Raw genomic sequence first — 23,886 nt, forward strand, 5'->3', positions numbered from 1 at the left:
CCACTGTTCCCTTCAGGCTAGCTGAAAGGGCAGCTCCTGCTAATGGAGCGCTGATTGTGTTATAGCCACAATTATCTCTCTTTACCTCTCAACTCTGAGCCATTAGCAGGATAGATAGTACCCTGAGCCTGTCTGCAGTCACAGAATGAGGAACTGTCAGGATGATGGAGTAGAAGAGCCAAGCAAGGTCCATTACACCTTTTCCTTCCTCAACTACACCACCCCAGCACCCAACCTTGCCCCAAAGCTGAAACTTGTTGTTAGTCATGTAGGCAAGGAGGGTAACCAAAGCTGGGTGGAACAAATACCAGCAGAGGATAATGTATCGTCTCGAGGCTGACACGAGACATGAATCATATGTTACCTGCTGTGTTGTTGAACTATAAGCCGGGGATTTAAAATACATGAGCCTCGTTTGTAGCTGGTGGATTCTTACAAAGTAAGAATATAGTCTGTTGTAATGAGCCTACATCCAATAGGATACTTATTGTGTTAAGATGGGATGGTTAAGAGAGAGAGAGATGGAGTAAAAACAATCCATACTTGAATAGTTCAACAGTTTTTATTTCTGAACCATTCTGCAATCATTTTCGACCAACTAGGGGTGCATAATAATAGTGGAATGATCTCTGTATCAGCAGATAGTAGCTTAAAACATCAAATATCCATATGATCTTTATAGCTGATATATTAGCTTAGCTTTTTACCACCCAAAACCTATTGTGCATTGTCGGCTATCTAATCAGTCTGTTTCTCTGTCTATTCTGTTTGCAGACGAGCTCACCTGCGGCTGTGTCTGGAGCGGTTGAAGGCCCTCATACCTCTGGGACCCGACTGCAACCGCCACACCACCCTGGGCCTGCTCAACAAAGCCAAAGCACACATAAAGGTAAGGACAATGAGCCCACCCACATCTGTAGCTGCTCATGATTAGACACTGATGACACACACAGCAAGTATTTTGCAAAGTAACTAAATAAAGATGGGAGCCAGATTAGGATGTGCCATGTCCCTGCTGAGACCGTACTGGTTTTGACCTTTACTGTCAGATTTGACTACCTTCTGCAGAGATTTCTCATCACCTACTTGCGCTGTTCTAAGTAGGGGTTTATAGGTACATGTATTTGTATTGCACCAATTCGGTGCAGGCCTCTGGGTATGATACAGACGTCTACTTAATGTGGAGCTCATACAGGAACAGGAAAACAGGAGCTCGACCCACACTGTCCTGGCAACCAGAAGACCACAGCAAACAACAGCAACAGCCTGAATATACCCCACTAAAATGCCACCTTTTGGGGAATACTTCGTGTCTCAGTGAAAAACAACATTAGACAAAGACAAGGACAAGACAGAAGTACCTCGGACAGAATTCAGTAGGCCTGTCACTGACAGCAAGTCCATCAGATCAGTTAAAGATGAAGTCTGTGTAAAAATTGGCTGGATAGCCATAAATTAGTGCAACTTAACAAGCTCACTAATGTATGATGATGATAGTATGATGTGTTCAAGGTCAGCAAGAAAATTTGAGGATTAGGGGAAAATGTATCAATATGTTGGTATAAATAACCAATTATTTGCAAGATCATTTAAGTATTTTTATATATTGAAGAGCGTTGAGAAGGGAACTGTTGATGCTACAATTTAGACAATGTGTTCATAGGAAGTTTTCTAGTTCCCAATTAAAGAGGTGGGTTGTAATACTTGGTATGCATTTAAAAGCATTATCTTCTTTCTATGTTGTGATATAATCAAACCAGCCAATATGACATTTAAGCCATGCCATCCAGGCCTACTCTTAACTGTACTTGTAGAGTGTTATCACCAGTATCCAGATGGACACTGGTGCCTGATTTGAAGAGCATGTAACACATTAAGACATCCTGCTTCACGCTTTCGCCTCCACTTTAAAAACAGGCATGTGACTGCCTGAGATTAAGCAGTCTGCATGTGAGAAGCCTGGTGAAACAAGTACTCACATAACAGAGAGAAAGGAGAGGGGATAAAGCCAATATTGTTGTTGTGCCCCCTTCCTCCTCCTCCTCCTCTCACTACAACCACCAACACTCTGCACTTCTACAAGTTAAGTCTCTCTGTTTCTTGTTGATGGCCTATTGTTTGGCCCATCAGTGGGAGTCGTGCTCGTCACCGTCAGTGACCAATGCTGCAAGGTTAAGAGTGCAACACAGTTGTACCAGCTCCCATCATGGCCCCTATCAAATGAAATAATGGAGGAAAGCATAAAGAGGGTGTAAACTTGCCAGTGAGAGAAATTCTTGTGGGGTTTGAGGGCTGGCAGGTGGAAAAGCCAGGGGACACAACAAGTTAAATGACTGAATGCTTAAACAGGTGAGGGAGATAGTGTGTTTGTGCTGCTATATTTGTATTCTGTCAGCCAGTAGAGATGAAAGGAGTTTCCTTACAGACTAAACACATCTGTCTTAAGTATCTCTCTCTGCTCTCTGCTGGTTAAGTTGTCATTCCTGCTCTCTCTCTCTCAATCTTATCTCCTTGATATTTCTTTATTGGCCTACTCCACTTGCAACTTATGTCTAACCTTAAACCTTAATTCATTTTTCTCTTTCTTTTTTCCATTACGCTATTTTACAAGTGCATTGTAGCCTGGCTCTGCTCCCTGACACACATAATATCTAATATCTGATTCACCCCCCCCCCATTTCCCCCCTCTCACCTGAGCAGAAACTTGAAGAGACAGACAGGAAGAGCCAGTACCAGCTGGAGTCTCTGGAGCGGGAGCAGAGGCACCTCCAACGTCAGCTGGAGCTGCTGAGGGGAGGCAGCAGTGCTGCGGCCCAGAGCAGCCCAGGAGAGGGCGAGAGGATACGCATGGACAGTGTGGGCTCCACCCTCTGCTCTGACCGCTCTGACTCTGACCAAGGTGAGAGTAGCTCCAGCCTTTAAACAGGAGTTTAATTTAGCCACTACGAGGCCATCAGAGTCTCCAGCTGCTCATTCTCATTTAGTGACATAGAGGTTGTGATATCAGTACCTCTCTGGGACTCTGTATGAGCTGAGGTGTTGCTCAAATAATGAACACACATTTCCTGGATAGAGGTTTGAAATTAACTCTCCCGGAAGGGTTCAGTTGGTTGAATAAAATCAGAACAAGAAAGCTGATTTAGTTTTTATTATTCTCATCCAGATACTCAACATGCGGCTCATGGTAGGTCACATCAATAAATCTGTTACCCACACAAGAAGACAGGCTTTAACTTCCAAATTTAAAAGTTTATTATTTTAAATCCATATATTATTACCGTCAGATGCGCTCCATGGAGAAGCGTGTGTAAGAGAAGAGAGCAGAGGAAGTCCGCCGGTGGTGTGTCTCTTCAGTAAGCTCAGTCATTGAGGTGTGCCGTCTTATGTTCAAATTGAAGCTTCCCATTTCTTCGTTTTGATTTTGTCTCCAGCCACTTCCTGCCGATGCTCTCTCACACCCATATCTTATGACAATTATGCCAATGCGCATCATCATCAGCGAGCATAACACACACAAATCACATGTGCAGATAACGTAATATTTAATATCTAGTGGAAGTTGTTCAAACCTACGTGTTTATTTGATCTTTAATGCACTAATGATCATAAATATTGTCAAAAGAGCAGGAATATAAAACCAAAGCTCCAAAATGAGAGAGGGTGAAACAATGTGTCTGGAGAGCTGCAGATGTGAGGCAGGGCTGGTTTTAGTGATTTGGAGGCCCAGGGCAAAGACCAATAAGAAGCCCCTCGCCGTTTAACTAAAGACTTAATAATGAGTGGAAAAAAATAGAAAGCACCTCTGTTATGTTAATTAAGCCACAGAACTATAGTAAATGCCCCAGTGTGAGATATAAATACCCAAATAGCCAACCATAATTCATCAGCTCTTTTAAAAGCATCTCAGAGCTCAAACTCAGCACATTCTAATATCTTAAAAAAATATTTAGGCCAGGTGGAACTTTCATGATGCTGGTGTTGGGCCAAAGACTGGTGTCTCCAAAATGACCACTTTTCAGGGAATGAAAAAAATGTATCTTTTGACATATTTTATTGCTTTACAATTGGTTAAAACCACTAACAGAGGTAAGGGCGACCTATGGCACTGATTTATAAAACAAATTAAAATAATGAAAAATTGAGATACAAGGTTTCAGCCTGATGTTAGTGATAAATAAAATAAATATATGGTCATTATCAGTGACAGATTGTTTCTTCTGATACTATACAGACATTTGCATCCCATTTAATCTCATAATTATCCACCAATTCACTGTTTAATTTCATTTCAACTACAGATTAACTGATCTGAACTAGGCTCCTATGTTTTATTGTTTTCATGGTACCTGTGATGCCTGTACTCCACTGATCAGTGTTTGATCATGTTTTCTGTTCTTAAACTGTTGGGTTTTGTTGATGTTTCTGGGTATTATTGTTCTGTTGTCTCTGTCTTTTGTTAGATGCTTTGTTCTTGTTGCTAACCATGTCAAAGCACTGTGTAAACGGACCAATCAGCATCATTTCAGGAGAATGAGGCAGTAGCTCAGGTCGGGGTTTAGTTCTACAAGCTGGTAGCAATGAGCTCAGATGTAGCTGTAGTATGGTGGCAGTATTAATCAGAACTAGACCACATTTCTTTATTAAAAGTGGAGCAAAGAACTACACTGAAAGCTTTTCTTGGAAGGAAATGTGTTTCTGCTCTCCTCCAGACTGGCATCAGCACGAGTTTGCAGTAATTACAGGTGGGGTTTAGCTTTGCTGTAAGCCGGTATACAATGGCTGTTGATGGAATCATTAGCTCTGATGTAGCTACAGAAGCAATTTTATCAGATCTGGACAACATTTCTTTATAAAAGAAGAGCAAAGGATTGCAGTGAATCTTTTCTTGGCAGAAAATATGTTTTGCTCTTCTCCTGACTGGCTTGGGCATGAGTTTTATACACCTACTGGTTCAGGTAATAGTTGGCACCTGTAGCAGCTACTGTGGCTAGAGCTACACATTCCAACTATGTCATACATCGTCACTCCAATAAGCCCATAATGAAGGAGGCAGACAAAAAGTTCATTCAATCACCCTTTAAAGATTTTTCTGAAAGGTTCTGTCCTTCCCAGACATTTTCAAAGAGCAATTGATGGATTTGAGACATATCCAATGCCATGTGTCTGTGAAATAGTCCAACTGGTAAATCAGGATAGGCATGTGTAGTAAAAGCCTTTAAAGGCTTGTAAGTCTTTTAAATTTGTTTTTATATTATGTCTTCACTTTATAACTTTAAAATTAATTGGTAAAAAAAAACAAAAATTGGTCTTCTTGATTCTTGTTAGGATGGTGCACATTAACCAACATGTCAGCAAAGACATCCATGTAAATTCGCTGGAATTTTTCAGTAGTTTCCAAGTATGCACAAATACCAGCCACATTTACAGTAACCTAGTAAAAAGTGCAGAAAAGGAACAGATATAAAAAAGCGAAACAAAAATCCAGCATGAGCATATGACTAGTAGATTTTTAACCAATGTTTACACCACCAATAAGCTTCCTGTATACTAAATGTGTTTGTTTCCTTCTTCTCTCCCTCCTCTGCAGAGGAGATCGAGGTGGACGTTGAAAGCACGGAGTTCTCCCATGGAGAGCTGGACAGCGTCAGCACAGCCAGCACCAGCGACCTGGACGACCACAGCAGCCTGCAGAGCATGGCCAGTGACGAGGGCTACTCCTCCTGCAGTGTCAAACTTGCCTTCTCCTCCTAGAGCTCCACACCAACTCCACCTCTACAACCACCACCTCCACTTCCCTGCCAAACCTGCCTGCCCTCCCATCCGTTTGTCCATTGAGCAACGTCTACATACGTATCAAGTCACAACCCACGGAGGCCACAGCTAATGGCGTTCTTGTTGGCACCTTCTTTTGCTCCAAGCTTTTAGTTTCTTCCCTTCTTGTCCCCCTGTGGTGCTGGTGGCGATGCTCCACTCAGAGCTCTTCCTCACCTCTGAACTTTGAGCAGACCCAACCAATGCACACACCAGGGACCCCAACACCGAGACTGCCAGCTGGATTTGATCTTCTTTATTAGGGAGATTATATACTCAGTTAATTTAAAGAGTACAAAACAGAAGTTTTTTATCCCAAGCTTTGAAAAATGATTTTACCTCCTTTAGTTCCTGTAAAAAGTCTGAGTTTTTAATACACACAACCCCTAAATCAATCCAAAATGCACTTAAATTCATGTGATATTGAAATGATTCAGATCTTTTGTTTGGTTTTCTCTCCTGTGGGTGAGTGTTCGAATGTGAGTGTATTAAGCCGATCCTATCTTAATGTTGTCGTGTTGGGGCCTGGATAAACAGGAGCACATGTAATCTGGACTATAATGAACACTGTGGGTGAACTTTGCCATATTGACGCAGCTTGGCCCTGATAAACATCTCCCCTCACCCCCTGAGTTTAATTCCTTACCTTTTTGTTTTCATTACCTCTGCTCTACACCGCAGAAGCTCGAACTGGTGCTATTGTGAAACAAACCAACAGGGGAGCAGATCAGATCCACCACCACAAAGCTTTTAAAGCAAACAAAGTGTGGCTGCCGTGATTGTTTCCAACAGAGCACGGAGGAAAAGCAACCACAAAAGAAGAATAAAAAGCATTCCTGTCGAATGTGGGTGCTCAGTGCTTTTACAAAGAGTGGAAATTGTATTGTGTGTTTCGTTTTGGTTTCTTCCCCCTTCGACAAGCAGCTACAACAAGCTATCCTGCACTTGCCTACTTTAGAGCTGTCCATGGATACAGCACAAACCAAGAAGTAAATACAATAAACCAACAACAGCAACAAGGAAGAAATCCAAACAACAAACTTGTCTCCAGCAGTAACAAGCAATAACTCTTTTAGTCATTTTTGTCTTGTCAGTTTGAACTCCCTCCTTGTTTTTTCTTTTCTTCCCTGAAGACTGTGACCGTCCAAAAAGCAAATTTCCTTTTTTCTTTTGTAAATACAAATAGTTTATTAAATTGATCTTTAAAGAAGATTTAAAAAAAGGTAGAGCTCATGGATAGAACTGTTGCCTCTGTTGCTGTTTGACCTGTGTTTATTGTGCATTTTAAATTTTTGGAAAGATTTTACCCGCTTCACAGTGGCAGCGAATGTGGCACGGACACTCTCACTTTGTTCTGGAAACATTGGGAAGTTTTATTCTGTCGCTGCCCTGAGAAAGAAAAATACTTTTTAAAGTGATAAAAGATAATAGAACAACTTCCCATCCAGTTGCAGAAAACCTCCCAGTAGGACATCTGGTGGAGAACGCAGAGTTCTTGTGGCACTCCTTTTATTTATTAGAGTTTTTCCTCTTGTTTATTTAATGTTCATGATTTTGGGGAGGAAGCTGTTTGTGGCATTCCACTGATGGTGATCTGTGGAGGAAACGTGTGAAGTGTGCAGGGAAGAAAAAACGGGTGTTTATGATGTCAATGTTCGCCATCCAGACTCCACTGGCATTAAGAATTGCACTTCAACCACACTTCTTTGTCTTTTATTTTTCTTCTTACACCGCCATTTTCTCTCTCATCAATCTTTTTATGCCTGAAAGAAAGAAAACACCATACTTTTAAGTATTTATTTCTCAATCCCTCAAAGAACACAAACAACAGGGAGAAAGAGTTTAACTTATTTTGGTTCTGTCTTATTTTACTCTTTATTTTTGATGCTTATTTCTCATTCCTTATTCTAAGAATTGTATATTTTATGGGTCATTGTTATTTTTCTCTTTCTTGGGATGGGTTGGGGAGGTTGGGAGGGGATAAGAAATGTAGCCATTTTGTTTTCTGATGTTTTATTCAATGGACACTTGAAATGTAATTGGCCCCTAAGCTGCTCCTAGTGCTGAGCCTCGCCTGGTAAGAGTCACCTTCCTTGTCTGGAGTCCCCGACAAACACAGACCTGAATGGACTGGATTGGCTAACAGACAAAATTGTCTTCTCCTGTTTGGTTGTGTTTGGAGGTGTGTAATTGAGGGGATAATCTCCACACAAGGCTCATTGATAGCAAAGACTTCACTGGCAAATACTGAGCCAGCTACTACACAATTAAAGGGGTCTCAAACTCCACTCTCCTCTTTTCCGAGGATTGTAGTTTCTATTAGAATTGTATTTTAGTCAACAAAACGTGTCTTACCTTTACAATACAAGGCCTCCAATTGAGGATAAAAGATTCACAAAAGAACAAATCCTTTGCTTTCTCTAAAGGACATTGTTAAGGTGAAGAGTTTGTGAGCTCTTGAGGAGCTGTGTTGAGGTTGGCACTGATTTAAAAAGTCACCATATTTGGTGCTAGAATATATATAAAAAAAAAAACAACCACTCTAAAACCACCTCAGAACACCTCAGTGTCCTCTCTTTATCTCTCTCTCTCTTTGAGGGATAGTTTACATTAATTCTTCCCCTGTTTAAGTTATTAACCTTCAGATTCTCTTTGTTTCTGTCTTTTTTTTGTCTTCATATGTTGTTTTTATGAGCCGTCACTGCTGACAGAAAAAAAAGGTCCCATGTTTGATGACAAGTATATTTAACTGCTCATACACTGCAAAAACTCCAATTTAAGTGGGTTCAGTTGTCTCATTTTGGATCAAAAATACTAGATAAGATAATACTTTATTGATCCCCAGAGGGGAAATTCTGGGTATTTCATTACACGTACTATAAGCCATAGTCCATGACAAGATATGGTATAATAGGTGGAAGTGGCGAACAAGCAGTCATGGCTACGGGCAATGTAAAACCACCAGATAGCTTATCAAGCATGTTCTTTTTAGACCAGGTAGCAGGGGAGAACATGCGCACTTCACATGGAAAGACCCTGTCCAACAGGAATTTGACCCAGGAACACTCTAGGTGATGCCGCCTTTTAAAGCAATTCAAGTCTCATTGGTTTTTTTTTTTATCTTAAATGAACTTTTGACTAAATGTGGCTCAGTACAAGTGTAATTGAATTTTGACTTGAAATTTGACTCCCAAAAACCCCACTTAGATATGAGTTGTTGCAGTGTGGATGAAATTCCGCTACATGTAGTAAAAGTTGTACTATGATAGGAGGATTCTGTTAGTGTTGGGTTTCATTGTTTATCACAAAAAATGTGTGAAAACTCTCTGGAACTCATTGTCTCCTGTGGCAAACAAGTCTGAGCTTGAATTCCAAGAAGGGATAAAACAATCAATAAGGACAGATTTTACTGAAGCCAGGTGTGTTCTCTCTCATGTGAGTGTTTGTGCGTGCATGCTCCGTGTTCTTACTGAGGCTGAGTGTAAGAGAGACACCTGGTCCATGACGTGTCTGCACTGATCTCAGTGGGCTCTTCAGACTTGTGATTTGTCATAAAAAAGATAAGTCTGTCCAGTAGAAAGCGTAAAAACTGAAGGCTCTGTTACATAATTTGCAGATATATTTTTTGCAGAGTTAAACTGTCATAACTGCAGACTGCTCATGGATCAGCCCGAGTTATTCTAGTTTCTGGCTGTGCTGCAGATTCAACACAATATCATATCTTCATAAGCTGGTGATCACAAAGCTATATTTTTACCTCTGTGTTTCAGGTTAGGTGTAGACATGTGCACCATACTCCGGTTCAGGTCAGGGTTTAACTTTCCCAGGAATGTTGAGTTCAGATTTGCAGCTTGGCCAGAAGTGTACCAGCTCCAACAAAGTGGGAGTTGCAGTATTTTTTTATTTTTTTCAGTAAGCCACACTCCATGCTGGCGTCGGTCTCACAGGAAGTTGACTTTCTAGCCCAAACAGACGAGTAGGGAGTCCTCCTGATGTTCTGAACCTGTGGCCATCCTTTGTAAAACATGCAGTCTGATGGTGATGATGATTCTAGCTGTGTAAGTTGAAGATGCAATACTTACAATAAAAACACCAAGATTTTCAAACCTGAATGACTCCAGTGGCCTCTTTATGCCTTGTTTTGAGGCTGAAAGTGGAATACAGACACCTTAAAAAACACCTTACATTCAAACGAGCTTCTGTGACTACTTCTTAATAAAAATATGTCGTAGTGATGTCTCTTTACCACATTCAGCAATATCTCCCAGCCAAAGGTGGTGTAAAACTTTGCCCTACTTTGAGGTTGACACAACTAAATCTGCACATCCATCTGTTTTCTGTACCGCTTCTCCCATTTGGGGGGAGCCTATCCCAGCTGTCGTCGGGCAGGAGGCAGGGTACAGAGAGAACCCACGCATGCACGGGGAGGCCCTGACCGGGAAGCAAACCAGGGACCTTCTTGCTGTGAGGCAACAGCACCAACCCCTTTGCTGCCGTGCAGCCCCAATCTGCACACAGTAACTCAAACTGATGAAACACTAGGTTGTTTCTAAGAATATGTCTAGATCTATTTTCTTGGGGTTTTATAGAGAGCCCATCAGTATTGAAGTACAACCCCATTACCAAAAAAATTGGGGTGCTGTGCAAAATGTGGATGAAAACTAAATACAATGATTTGAAATCAAATAAACCTATATTTTTACAACAGAATGAAACATTATACCAAAGATTGAAAGTGAGACATTTCACCAATTCATGAAAAATACTAAATCACTTTGAGTCTTATGAAAGCAACACATCTCTAAAAAGTAGGGACAGGGTTGCCATTTTGCAGCAGAATCACCTCTTCTTTAACAACAGTCTGTAAAAATCTCAGGAGTGAGGAGACCAGTTGCTGCTGTGATGGTTGCAATATGTGCTTTAGTATCATTTTGCTGAAATATGCAAGGCCTTCCCTGAAAGAGATGCCTGGATGGGAGCATATGTTGCTATAAAACCTCTATCTACTTTTCAGCGTTGATTGTGCAACACTATACCATAAGAGATGCAGGCTTTTTAATTGTGCAGGTAACAAGCCAGATTGTCCCTCTCCTCTTTAGTCTGCATGACACAGCATCCGGGGTTTTCAAAAAGGATTTCAAACTTTTATTAAATGGAGCAAAGAACAGTTTTCATTTAGCCTTAGTCCATTTTAAATGAGCTTTGACCCAGAGAGGATGGCAGCATTTCTGGATCGTGTTCATGTGTCTTCTTCTTTGCATGATACAGCTTTAACTTGCATTGGGGATGGTAGGGTGAACTGTGTTGTTAGGCAGTGATTTCTGTAAGTGTTCATGAGCCCATGTTGTGTTTTCCAGTACAGAATCATGCCTGTTTTTAAAACAGTGCCACCAGAGGGCCTGAAGATCTCAGGCATCTACTATTGACCTTGATTTTTGGCCTTGTCCCTTTTACAGAGACTTGTCCAGATTCTCTGAATCTTTTGATGATATCAAAATCAAAATGAGCTAATATTTTTCATGAAATGGTCAAATGTCTAAATTTCAACTTTTCTTATTTTGTTTATGTTGTACTGTGAATAAAATATGAGTTTTTTAGATTTTCAAATCAATTAATTCTGTTTTTAATTACATTATACACAGCACCCAAATTGTGGTAGTAATTATTTCTACATATCATTGTAGGGGATTGTAGCCCTTAATGTAGCAACAAATAACTGAATTTTCTTTCAATGGCCATAAGAGGAATTGGCATTAATCTAAGTCTGATTTTTAAAAAATAAAATAAAGTAATGCAGGCGTTTTCGAAGCTCTGAAAAGCTTGCTTTTAAAAGCTCTGATTTAAATTTTTCTGTCAAATATCTCAGTCATGGTTCTGACAAAAAAAAAAAAAAAAAAAAAAAAGCATCCTGGAAGAATGCAATGCCGTTAGATAACTGGATTCTCTTTGTGCTTAAAAATAATCTGGGAATTTATAAGATACCTGACACTCCATATCTTAACTTTTCATGTGAAATGGGCATCATTTTTGAAAAATAATAACCCACATATGATGGCTTTTTACAGATAAAAGAAAATTTGATGCCCCTGCTCACAGATCACAACAGGATACAATTCCAGGAATTATATTTTTTCATGAGAAAAGAAAAGCATTTTATTTTGAAGACTGACAGCCTGCCTGTGTTTTCAGGTGACAGATCAGTCAAACTAGTGTGGGTCTGTGTCTTTTTCCTTCAGTCTGCACGTGCATGTAATCTGTTGGAGCTCACATGATGTCTGTGTGATCAAAACAGCCTGATGGAGAGAGTTAAAGTGTTTTCTCTTTAAGGAACCACATGAGCATCCACCACATGAGATGTTCTCCTCAAGTGATCACAGCTCAAGAAACAAGGTTTGACCTCCCATGTTGTAAGAAAACCACCATGATATACCCTTGACATGCACATGGAAGATAAAGATATTCTTCCCTAAATGTCATAAATAAATCTATCTAGTCATTTTTCACCAAATGACAAATTAACAGGAACGCTGGCTCAGTCTATCTGTGTGTCTCTTAATAGTTAAAAATTTATTCGAAAAAAAAAAAATCACATCTTTCACTTTTGTAAAAGGTGAGTTGAAGGAGACTTATTTTTTTTAGTGAGTGCACATCTTTAGAGAAAGCACAATCTTCTACAGCACATCAAGTTTGTTAATGTTTAAGTGCTACAATGCATAAGCAATGCTGCTGATAAATACTCTTTCTGCACATTAACCATGATCGAAAATACCTGCAAGTGACAAATATTACATAGCAACATATAATCCATGGCTGTAATCTCATGGTTAATTTGGGGGATTTTAACACATAATTTGGAATGTCAGATTGAATTTTTAAGATAAAGTGGATCAAACTTGTAGGAATGTAAAGTTTTCAATTAACAGATAATATTTTCTGTCTCCTGTCTGAGCAATCTTTCTATCTTCCTTGATTGTTGTCTGCAGGAGGCAGGGACACAGGCTGCATCCTGCTGCCCCCTGGAGGACAAAACTGTCAACTGATATCACCTGACAGACAGTATCAGTGATTTCTTGATTGGACAGGTCTGGCTCTTATCAGTCCAAGATATACGCAGTCAGGATGGCACATCCATGCGTGCCATGGCAAGAAGGTTTGCTGTGTCTCCCAGCTCACTGTCAAGAGGAGGAGATACCAGGAGACAGGCTGTACACCAGAAGACATGGAGGGGGCCGTAGAAGGGCAACAACCCAGCAGCAGGACCACTATGTGCTCTGTTCTGCAAGGAGGTACAGGAGGACCACCAGAGCCCTACAAAATGACGTCCAGCAGGCCACTAATATGCATGTTTCTGCACAAACGGTCAGAAACAGGGTGGTATGAGGACGCTCATCCACAGGTAGGGCCTGTGCTCATAGCCCAGCACCGTGCAGTCCGATTGGCATTTGCCAGAGAACACCAGAATTAGTAGATTCGCCATTAGCACCCTGTGCTCTCCACAGATGAGAGCAGGTTCACACTGAGCACATGTGACTGACATGAGAGAGTCTGGAGATGCCATGGAGAACGTTCTGCTGTCTGCAACATCCTCCAGCAGTTTGGTGGCGGATCAGTGATGGTCTGGGGAGGCATATCCTTGGAGGGCCACACAGACCTCCATGTGCTAGCCAGAAGTACCCTGACTTCCTAGGTACCGGGATGAGGTCCTCAGACCCATTGTCTGACCATGTGCTGGTACAGTAGGCCCTGGGTTCCTTCTGATACATGGCGATGCTCGGCCTCTTGAGGTTGGAGTGTGTCAGCAGTTCCTGCATGACGAAGGCATCGATGCTATGGACTGGCCTGTCTGTTCTCCAGACCTGAATCCAATCGAGCACATAATGTCTCATTCCATCCACTGCCGCTACGTTGCACCACAGACTGTCCAGGAGCTGACTGATGCCCTGACCCAGGTCTAGGAGGTGATCTCTCAGGAGACCATCCATGCTCTCATCAGGAGCATGCCTATATGTTTGTGGCTGGGCCTCATTTTGAGTTGTCTTGAGGAATTTCACAGAAGTTGGATCAGCCTGTGATCTTATTTTTCCACTTTTACTTTGAGTATGATTCTGAATCCAGTCCTCCATGGGTTAATGATTTTGGTTTCCGTTGATCGTTCTTATGTTATTTTGTTCTCAACGCATTCCACTATGTAATAAAGATTTCCAACTGGACTAATTCATTCATTGAGATCTGGGATGTGTTATTTAAGTGTTCCCTTTATTTTTTGAGCAGTGTACATATCCTGTACCTCTTTGTTTACATCTCTGTTGGGTGACATCACTTTTCCTTTACACTACTCAGCACAAACCACTAGGGGGCAGTGTTGGCCTTGAAATGATGAAAAACAGTTCATTCTGTGGACATTAACCATCGTTTTTTTGCAACGAAACATCATTGACAGAAATCTCTTCAGCATGTTTGGGTTCTACACCAAATATATTTGAGAGCAATTCATTGTTTAACTGAGCAGTTTTAGCTTGCCTCAAAGTGCAGATGAAAAATCAAAACTTCAAAGAAAACTCAAATGTGGTCTTTAGTGGCATTTTCACACAACAGATTCCATCTTTCAAGTGTCGCCGTGGTCTGCAGTCAAACACATGTTAGAGTCTAAAAAGGTCTGGGCATTCATTTTTAAATGTTGCTGTCAAACATAAAACTAGCAAATTGTGTTTCTCTAAAATTTCCTTAAATGAGGACAGTATGAAATATTTCTATTCATTTAGTGTTACAGCTGTATGTTCACGGCATTGTTTGTCCCTTCTCTCTCTCTGTTCTCTCTCTGTCCAGGTGATGCTGCTAATTACTCGACAAGGTCCGCCTGGCCTTCAGTGCTTACAGGACTCATGCTGAATACTTTGTGGTTACTTGTTGCTCAGGTTGGATGTAACGATGTGTTTAACACAATGAATATCAAATCACTGAATCAGTTTTATGGTGATTATGATAATGCTAAAAAAGAAGTTTATTGATTGATTATCTATCTGAAGAGTTAAAAGACTTAAGCTATAGATTATTCTTTTTCACCACTAGGCTGCAGAAAAGCACTGCAGATCACAAAACAACCTATACAAAACAAACAAACAAACAAACAAAAAAACAGGATTTGCATATCTATTACATTTTTGATAACAGAACAGTACATCTGGGTTTTCTTGTATTGGTATGTAGAAATGTGACATCAGTAGATTATGAAGTGAATTTTCTTCTTCCCACAGAGATTCAGTCACAACGAGACCGGAATCAAAGGAATTCCAGTCTCATAATGAAGGTAAAGCATGTACCAAAATTAGAAATTTGTGGAAACTTCATCACTCACAGCAAAACTCAAGTGCACACTTAATATTTTTCATTAACTTTAAGATTAGAAATAGTTTATAGTGAATGAAAAGCTGGCCCCTCCTCTCAGCCAACTCTGCTGAAAAGAAGGAGCAGTGCAGCAAATAAAACACCACTGACCTCCTGTGTGTAAAGGTGATATTAACCAGTTTTTAACAGACGGCATCACATCACCCCGATTTTAGCGTCTTTACACTGGCTACCTATTAGTTTTAGAATTGATTTTAAGATTTTACTTATATTATAGAGCTTTTAATCCCCTATGTCCCAGCCCGCAGCCTCAGATCCTCGGGTGGGAACCTCCTGGTCGTTCCAAAGTCGAGACTCAAATCTAAGGGTGACAGGGCCTTCTCCATCAGAGCCCCTCGACTTTGGAACAACCTGCCCGAGGAGATAAGGCATGCAGAATCATTGACATCTTTAAAATCACTTCTTAAAACTCATTTTTATAGACTTGCTTTTATGTGATGTCATCTTCTTCTTCTTATCTAGTTTTTATCTTCTCACAGATTCTTACCTATTTTAGTTTAATTTCCTCTTCATCTCACCTTTACTCCCTGTCAACTTCATTTTATTTCCTTGCCCCTTGGCTGTTTTTAATCATTACTGTCTTCCTCACTTTACTGCTTTATTGCTTCCCTTTTGTTTACCTCTGTTATAATATTTAGCAATTTTACTGCTTTTACCGTTTTAGATCTTATTTTAGCTCGTTTTACTGTCTGTTTTTGCCCTCTTAATTACATTTTACTGCCTTTTCTTGTTTATCTTCTGTTTTGTTTTTACTCCTCCTTGGTTCTCTTTTAATTCTTTTAATTTTTTCACGTTTTAATTTTGGTCCTCTCAGTCTCAGCCTGTGTAGCTGGGTTCCTGCATTGCCTGGGTTACTATTGTTTTATGGTACTTGATGTCTGTGTCTTGCCTGCATCCTGATGATGTTCATGATGTCTTAGTTATGCAGTATGATTGATAACTGTGATGTCTTAGTTTGCATGGCATCTCATGTCGTCTAAGTTTTGATGTATATTGATGTTGATGAATTACTATCTCATCCATATTTTTGGCTAGTTTCTTTAAGTGTTTGGATTCTGCTGATGTTTGCATGTCATGTCATGTCTTCTTGTCTTCTGTTTGGGTTTGTTGCTTTGTTTTTCTGCTTGCTTCTGCACATCAAAGCACTTTATAAACCCATGTTTTTAAAAGTGCTATACAAATAAAGTTATTATTAAAGTTATTATTATGCATGACAGAGAGGCAGAAACTTAATTCCATCTTTCCTAACCCCAGTGTTCCCCAGTTTATAAAGGACTTTTGCAGCATCAACATTTTAACAAGGTGCGTAATTTATCACATCTCTTCTGAGTTGCGAGTCAGAGATGTCTTCAAATTATTCAAATTTTTGTGCAAATGTTCCTGCAGTACTAAGTGTGCAGAAGCCTTCAGATTTTTAGCACCAAAAGTAAGGAAATTTGTGTTTGGTAGATTATGTCTTTTTTTCTAACAAGGCTTCTTGGCAATGAATCTTATACCATTGGAAAGCCTGTTTATTTCCCTTGTAAATGGTGCCACATTTGTAAGGAACATGCATTTGTGAGATGAGCAGCAGAGCTCAGTATGTGAGTTGCGCCCATGAAAAATCTGCCAAATCCTCTTTGCCTGACAGAGCCTTGCAAATCCATCTGCTTTGCGAGGTTAACCTAGCTTTGCCATACCTTAAAACTTGAAGGAAATTCCTCCTCCTGGAAATGTAATGGTATTATCACTGTTGTTGCTCACATCACTAACCATGTTGTTGTTGTTGTTTTCAGGTTTATTGACCACATGGTGGGTTTGTATGTGGATATCATGTAATTTTTTTTTGTTTGTTTCTTCTTATATAGCTTTAAGCTATTTAAATCTCTTTGTGATTAATAAAGGTAATCTGTTTTGACTAAACATTGATCAAATAAGACTATGATGATTATGAGCCCACAACCACTGTGAGTATTGGAGGGGGAAAAATAAATCTGTGAGGCATTTCTGAGTCTTGCAAAACAAAAAAATAAAAACTTATGTAATAAGAGCACTTAGCCAAAATATAACGTTTGACTTTTGGGCCACTTGTGGAGTCTAACTGACAAACATAACATTATTCTGCAACCTCTCTTATCAAAAATGTACTTCTACCATTTTTTAGCTGGTAAGTTCCCGCCAAATTCTGATCAGGAAATAACTGACATTGTTGAACTTCCTCGCGCAGATCAGCAATTTTAAAATCAGATCCTGGGTGAAATTAAATAAAGACAAGTGTTGAGAGCCCTCACTTTGACCAGGAGGGGCCCAAAACAAAGGGACAGTGTGGAGCAATGTGGCCTAATGCTGCATTCCAGGCAACCCGTAACTCAGAAATTTCCCAGTTGAAATCTCTGAGTTCCAACCTGAAAGCGTTCCAGGCAAATTACAACTTCGGTTTGAGTGCAAGGAATTCTGGTATGTAAACAAACCAACATGGCAGACATTATAAGATTTATGCTTAATCATTTCAATCACCAAAGGAACCTGCAACTTGCTCATTTGAGTGAAACGGAGGAGGGGAAATGGCGCATAAGGTAACAGAAGCTTAAACTTTATATTTTACAGTATTTGTTGTTATTTTGAAACGCTGCCATATTGTTTAGGCAGTGATGTGACGTCACAAGTCGTAACTCGGAGTACATTGATCTGGTACGAGTTCACGGGTGGGAAGTTACGAGTTCGACTGCCTTTCCATTGCACTTTCACAAGTTACAGGTGGGAAAAACACGAGTTACGGGTTGCCTGGAACGCAGCAAAATGTAATGAAGAAGAATATGTTGGGGGGAGGGGGGATGGCAGAACTTAAACTTTCTGATGAAATATTTCTATATTTTGTGTGATTTGTTAGAAACTACAAACATATAAAGGACATGAGCTCACCTGGCAACAGGTGATGTCCTTGTGTGTCAAATACATGGGTCAGATGTGGCCATTGAACAGGCTGGGTGGATCTGGCACCGAGTATAGATAGAGCCTCTCTGTTTGCATTCTTCATACGGGATGGTAATAGGATAACAGTGGTTCATAGGTGCAAAGCAGAAAGCCCTACACAATAAAGATGTGAGTCTTCTCCTCCTCAGTATCAGACTTTGGGATGGAGCAGCAACCATGGATTGAGGAGGCCCTTGTAAGACAGTGAGTGGATTTATTCGTTTATTTTTAACATTCACCTCAACAAAACATGGGTTAGCATGAGGGGAGTGTTGGTTGTAAAAATGCACCGACCTAATTTCATATATCTGTGCCAACAGAGTTTTGCCAACAGGAAAGTTGCTGCTTATCAAGTGACGTCTGAATTTCCGGTTGTACAAAGTTGGCTACTCTATCTAATTAAAATGTTTGTGGCATGACTTTGGTTTCCTGGATGGGGACAGAGAGCGTGAGGAATGTGACACTAGGAGCTCTGACTCATACTCTGGACCTCATCTCCATATCATAACTGTTGTTTCTGTTTTTGTTGTTTACCCCCCGCGCCTTTCCTCGCTGAGAAGCTGAACCCAGGCGAGCAATTATAGCAGTAGTGAAGCAGCAGTGGGACTCCACGGGGGAATAGGAGGGGGATAAGTGAAGCAGGCCAGTGGGGTGAGTGTATGGGGATACGCTAAAGGGGGGTAGGAGAGGGGAGGGTTCTTCTAGTGATGAGCATGAGTCATCATCCCCACGGCGACCGGGCTTTTGACATCACAGCAGCCTTATCAGAGCAAGAAAGCAATTCCCCACAAATGTCCTTCACTGCTGATGGATGAGGGAGGCAGGCGGGCGGATGGGGGGGTGCATCACGTTCCTGCGGTGACAGGCATCATGTAGCCAAGGCCCTGAGATGTGTTATCCTGACAAATGAGGAGGCAGGTGTGTGGGTGGATCAGTGTGATGGGCAGGGAGTGGAATTGTAGTTGCAGGGAAGAGGGTTTTTTGGGGTTTGCTCCACGTCATGTCCTCGACTCCAGGGCACCCAGTCAAGTCCTTCACCCACCCCTCCTGTTTTTCCTCAGGTCCCGCCCCCTCTTATAGTCCTTCCTGTTTGCATCTTGTCAAACACATTATCAGTGGATGAAAGGGTTGTGCTCTGCGACCTGTGAGTCATCCATACAACAGAAACCGTTAAGACGTTTTAGGCGAGAGATTTGTTAGCAGCTTGTTCACCGGTTTGAGTTGAAGTGGTTAATCCTGCAGGATGAAGAGAAGCTTTGATGCATGGGAAGTCAGTGTGATTGGTTTTCTCCTATGTGTTTCAGAAGTCAAATGAAGGTCATTTATTCTAAAGTAGATCTCATACTGGGTCAGGACCCAAAAGTTTGTCATCGAGCTGTTTTTCAGGGGGCATTACCCCCGAAAAAAAAGTTGTGGCAAAGAGTCAGCAGTAATTTGGCAGTTTTCTGGGAAACCCTACACTGTTTTCCAAATTATTATGCAAACTGGATTTTATTGTCAAACATTCATTTTTTTGTTTTTCAATTAATCTCATGGATGGTATTGTGTCTCAGGGCTCTTTGGATCACTGAAATCAATCTCAGATGCCTGTGATAATTAGTTTGCCAGGTGAGCCCAATTAAAGGAAAACTACTTAAGAAGGATGTTCCACATAATTAAGCAGACCACAGGTTTTAAGCAATATGGGAAAGAAAAAGAATCTCTCTGCTGCTGAAAAGATTCAAATAGTGCAATGCCATGGACAAGGAATGAAAACATTAGATATTTCACGACAACTTAAGCGTGACCGATGAAATTTGTGGCTGATTCAGACAGATTTGTGCAGATAAAGGCATAATGAGGAAAGTTTCTGCCAGACAAATCCATCAGATTAAGAGAGCAGCTGCCATTTAAAAAAGCAGCAAACAGGTAACCTTGCAAAGCAAATGGTTATGCTTATTGTTTTTCACTGGTGAATCCATCTTGCAAAGTTCCCATCTGAACTGTTTGGGCCCGGTTAGGAAGTGACAGGACCAATCAGTTACGAGGGGTGGTGTCTCGAGAAAGGTAACACTCCAAAATTTCTACCCAAACTGTCAGACTTACTGCTACAGGAATTGGATAATGCAACAAAAAACAAGATCATATTTTTGTTGTCTTAATTTGTACTGAGAAACAGTGGCCTGTTGATGACTGTAGCTGGGAGGTTTTAGCTGGAAAACTCAACTAGACTAAAGCATGAAACCTGAGCTAGGGGTTTGGGCCTGGTTAGAAAGAGACAGAACCAATCAGCGATGAGGGGCAGTACTTTTGGGCGCAGCGGAGTCATGACGTAAGCAAGCAGCAACAAGAGGCTGGTGCCGTTATGGCTGAAGACATTAGCGCGGAAGCTTCTAAAGCACCAGTTTTATCAGAACTTGATGACATTTCTTTGTTAAAAGAAGAACAAAGAACAGCAGTAAGTTGTTTTCTTTTCAAAAATGGCAAAGTTGTGTACTGACATGTCTACAGTCGCCATGGTTCGTGTTATGCAGTTCTCTATGGAGCTTACTCCTTGATGGGGGCTAGCAGCCACGTCACATGTTTTGTTGCTCTGACCCATAAAGGCCCATAAAGATGTGACAGACAGAAAGTTCATCCAATCACTCTGCGAGTTTTTTTTTTTCAAAGGCTCTGCCCTTTCCCAAACACTGTGTATTAGTAGTTTAATGGTGTGTCAGATTAGCAAACAGGTATGTGAAGCTGCTGGTGCCTCTGGAGTCCCATGAACCTCAAGATGTAGGATCCTCCAGAGGCTGGCAGTCATGCATAAACCTACTATTCAGCCACCCCTAACCAATGCTCACAAGCAGAAATGGTTGCAGTGGGCTCAGAAATACATGAAGACTCATTTTCAAACAGTCTTGTTTACTGATGAGTGCTGTGCAACCCTGGATGGTCCAGATAGATGGAGAAGTGGATGGTTGGTGGATGGCCACCATGTCCCAACATGGCTGCAACATCAGCAAGGAGGTAGTGGAGTCATGTTTTGGGCTGGAATCGTGGGGATAGAGCTGGTAGGCTCCTTTAGGGTCCCTGAAGGTGTGAAATGACCTCGGCAAAGTATAGAGTTTCTGACTGACCACTTTCTTCCATGGTACGAAAAGAAGAACCGTGCCTTCCATAGCAAAATTTTCTTCATGCATGACAATACACCATCTCATGCTGCAAAGAATACCTCTGTGTCATTGGCTGTTATGAGCATAAAAGGAGAGAAACTCATGGTGAGGCCCCCATCCTCCCCTGACCTCAACCCTACTGAGAACCTTTGGAGCATCCTCAAGCTAAAGATCTATGAGGGTGGGAGGCAGTTCACATCAAAACTGCAGCTCTGGGAGGCTATTCTGACATCCTGCAAAGAAATTCTAGCAGAAACTCTCCAAAAACTCACAAGTTCAATGGATGCAAGAATTGTGTAGGTGATATCAAAGAAGGGCTCCTATGTTAACATGGAACTCGGCCTGTTAGGATGTTTTTCACTGAAATAGCTTTTGATTTCAGTAAATATGACCTCCTAATGCTGCAAATTCACTCACTACATAATAATTTGGAACAGTGCATTTTGAGTTTTTTATTTTTGAAAAAAAAAGGTTATCATTGGGAGGTTTTGTTTCAAATAAAATTTTAATTATGCTCTAATGGCTGATGAGCTAAAAAATTATACTGGCTGTCATTTGCATTGACTATTTAGGAAAATCAGAGAAAAATATCATTTGTATGATAATTTGGAATGCGGTGTATATTGAAAACAACTAAAATGTGTGTGGTATTACAAATACAGTACAAGTATGGAAAAGTAAGGAGAACAAAAAACAATATATATACAATGCTTAACAAATTTATTAGACCACCTGTCATATTTGTCTCAAAGACCATTCAGCATCATGAAGTGCTTTAATGTGGACTCTCTCCTTTTCAGTCAGCTCTCCACATTTTTTTTATTTTTATTTTTTTGACATTTTTTACCATTTTGAACAGGAATGAGGGATTTCAAACTGAATTAACCCAAATTTGAGCCAGCTCACTGCCATCAAATTCACAATAAGCTAATATTTTCCTGAAAAATGTAACATTTCTAAGTTTCAACATGTGTCATGTATCTATATGGAAATAGACGTCTGATTCGTAGATGTGGTCATTACAAACACAGGTTTTACATGTTGAACATCTATTTCTCACACAGAACTATTTGTCCCAGCTAGTTTGACAGGCATGTTAGCCTCAGTAGTGTCAGCATGAGTAGCATCATTGTCATCATCAGTTTCATTATCTTCACATCAAAAGTGGGTTGTCTTGAAAGTGGAAGGAGACTTGGGGACTTGGTGATTCATTCCACCACCAAGAAATGATTAACACAACTTCTTCTTGAATAGGAAATAGCCTGATGAGCTGAGTGGACTGTTGATGTTTTGAACAATAAGGTGTATAAAACAAAAGCATCGAAAGTGTATTTTCACCAGCTCTCAGGAAACACGATGAAGTGTGGGAAATTGAGCATTTCTGTTTCTGCATTGAGCTTTTTTTTTTTTTAATCTCATTGTTGCTTTCAGTTTGAGTCAAACAGGAGAGACGATCATTGTATTTTGGTGGATTTACCAGGTAATTCTGAATCAGAGAAAAGTCAGAGAAAGCTCAAACAGCCCATTAAAAACTTGAAGTGACAGCTGCTTCATTGTTATCAGTTGAAACCTATCTGAAGCTCGTTTAAAGAGGAATCATAGCTGTTGGAAATAATTGGATCAATCACTACTTAAATATCTGAGCTGAAATGATCATACATCAATGACATGGATTCTTCCTTAATCAACACTCGGATGTGTCTGTGAGTGCCTCCATCCTTCTCATTCTGGGTTTTTTAATAGCCTTGAGTGGATCAGGACTCTTAGAATAAGGACTTTATCAAAGCACTCAGCTGTGATCATACATTATTAACATGTGTTCAACTACTTCAGACATTGCAGTGATTCTTTAATCATGTTGGCTATGTTAAACCCTGGCAGAACTGTCTAGAAATTACATGTATAGCAAGATAATGGCAGCAGCAACAATGCACAGTGTTTTAATTTGTTTTACATTTCATATATTAATAACTTGTATTTTGCCCCAACGCTTTAGAGAGATACAGTGGAGAGTGGAAAGAAGAATAGGCTTAGGGATCACAATAAAGTTACTCTTCTACTAGAGATGGAAGTGCATTGGTAATGTATGAACTTGTACTAATGTGGGACGTCAGATAAAGTTTATTTGAGGTCAAACATTGGCCTGATGGGGAGAAAAAGAAAAAGAAAAAAAAACAGGGCAGCTCATGAGGTGCAATGCACAGCACATGATCTGCGTGTGGGCTAACCTTAGAAAGCAGATGGATTGGCGAGATTCCATGTCTGTCATTAGAGAAATCCATCTTGCAAAGCTCCAATCTGAAATGATTGTGCCATGTCTGAAAACAGACCTGAGTGATCAGCATTATTTTAGGAGAACAAGGCAGTAGCTATGGGCGGGGTTTAGTTGTACTGCAAGTTGACAGCAGTGGCTGCCACTAGTGTAGTAATTAGCTCGGATGTAGCTATAGTATAGTGGTAGTTTTATTAAAGCTGGACCACATTGCTTTGTTAAATAGAATGCAAAGAACCACACTGAAGGCTTCTCTTGGTAAGGAAGATGTTTTTGCACTTCTCCTGAATGGACTCATGCCACAAACAA

At 40.6% G+C, this 23,886-nt stretch overlaps 1 protein-coding gene across 2 annotated transcripts in view; it reads left to right on the plus strand.

Annotated features, from left to right (window-relative positions):
- mxi1 (max interactor 1, dimerization protein) overlaps nt 1-9,915 on the plus strand; it is a 45,181-nt gene extending 35,266 nt beyond the window's left edge. For both annotated transcript variants that reach the window (XM_041785138.1, XM_041785139.1), the window contains exons 4-6: nt 775-889; nt 2,701-2,899; nt 5,588-9,915. In XM_041785138.1, the coding sequence (XP_041641072.1) occupies nt 775-889; nt 2,701-2,899; nt 5,588-5,751 (478 nt within the window). In that variant the 3' untranslated portion in view covers nt 5,752-9,915. The remainder of the gene's footprint in view (nt 1-774; nt 890-2,700; nt 2,900-5,587) is intronic.
- The last annotated feature ends 13,971 nt before the right edge of the window (nt 9,916-23,886 follow it).

The sequence above is a fragment of the Cheilinus undulatus genome, linkage group 4, assembly GCF_018320785.1.
Source record: "Cheilinus undulatus linkage group 4, ASM1832078v1, whole genome shotgun sequence".
Classification (NCBI taxonomy): domain Eukaryota; kingdom Metazoa; phylum Chordata; class Actinopteri; order Labriformes; family Labridae; genus Cheilinus; species Cheilinus undulatus.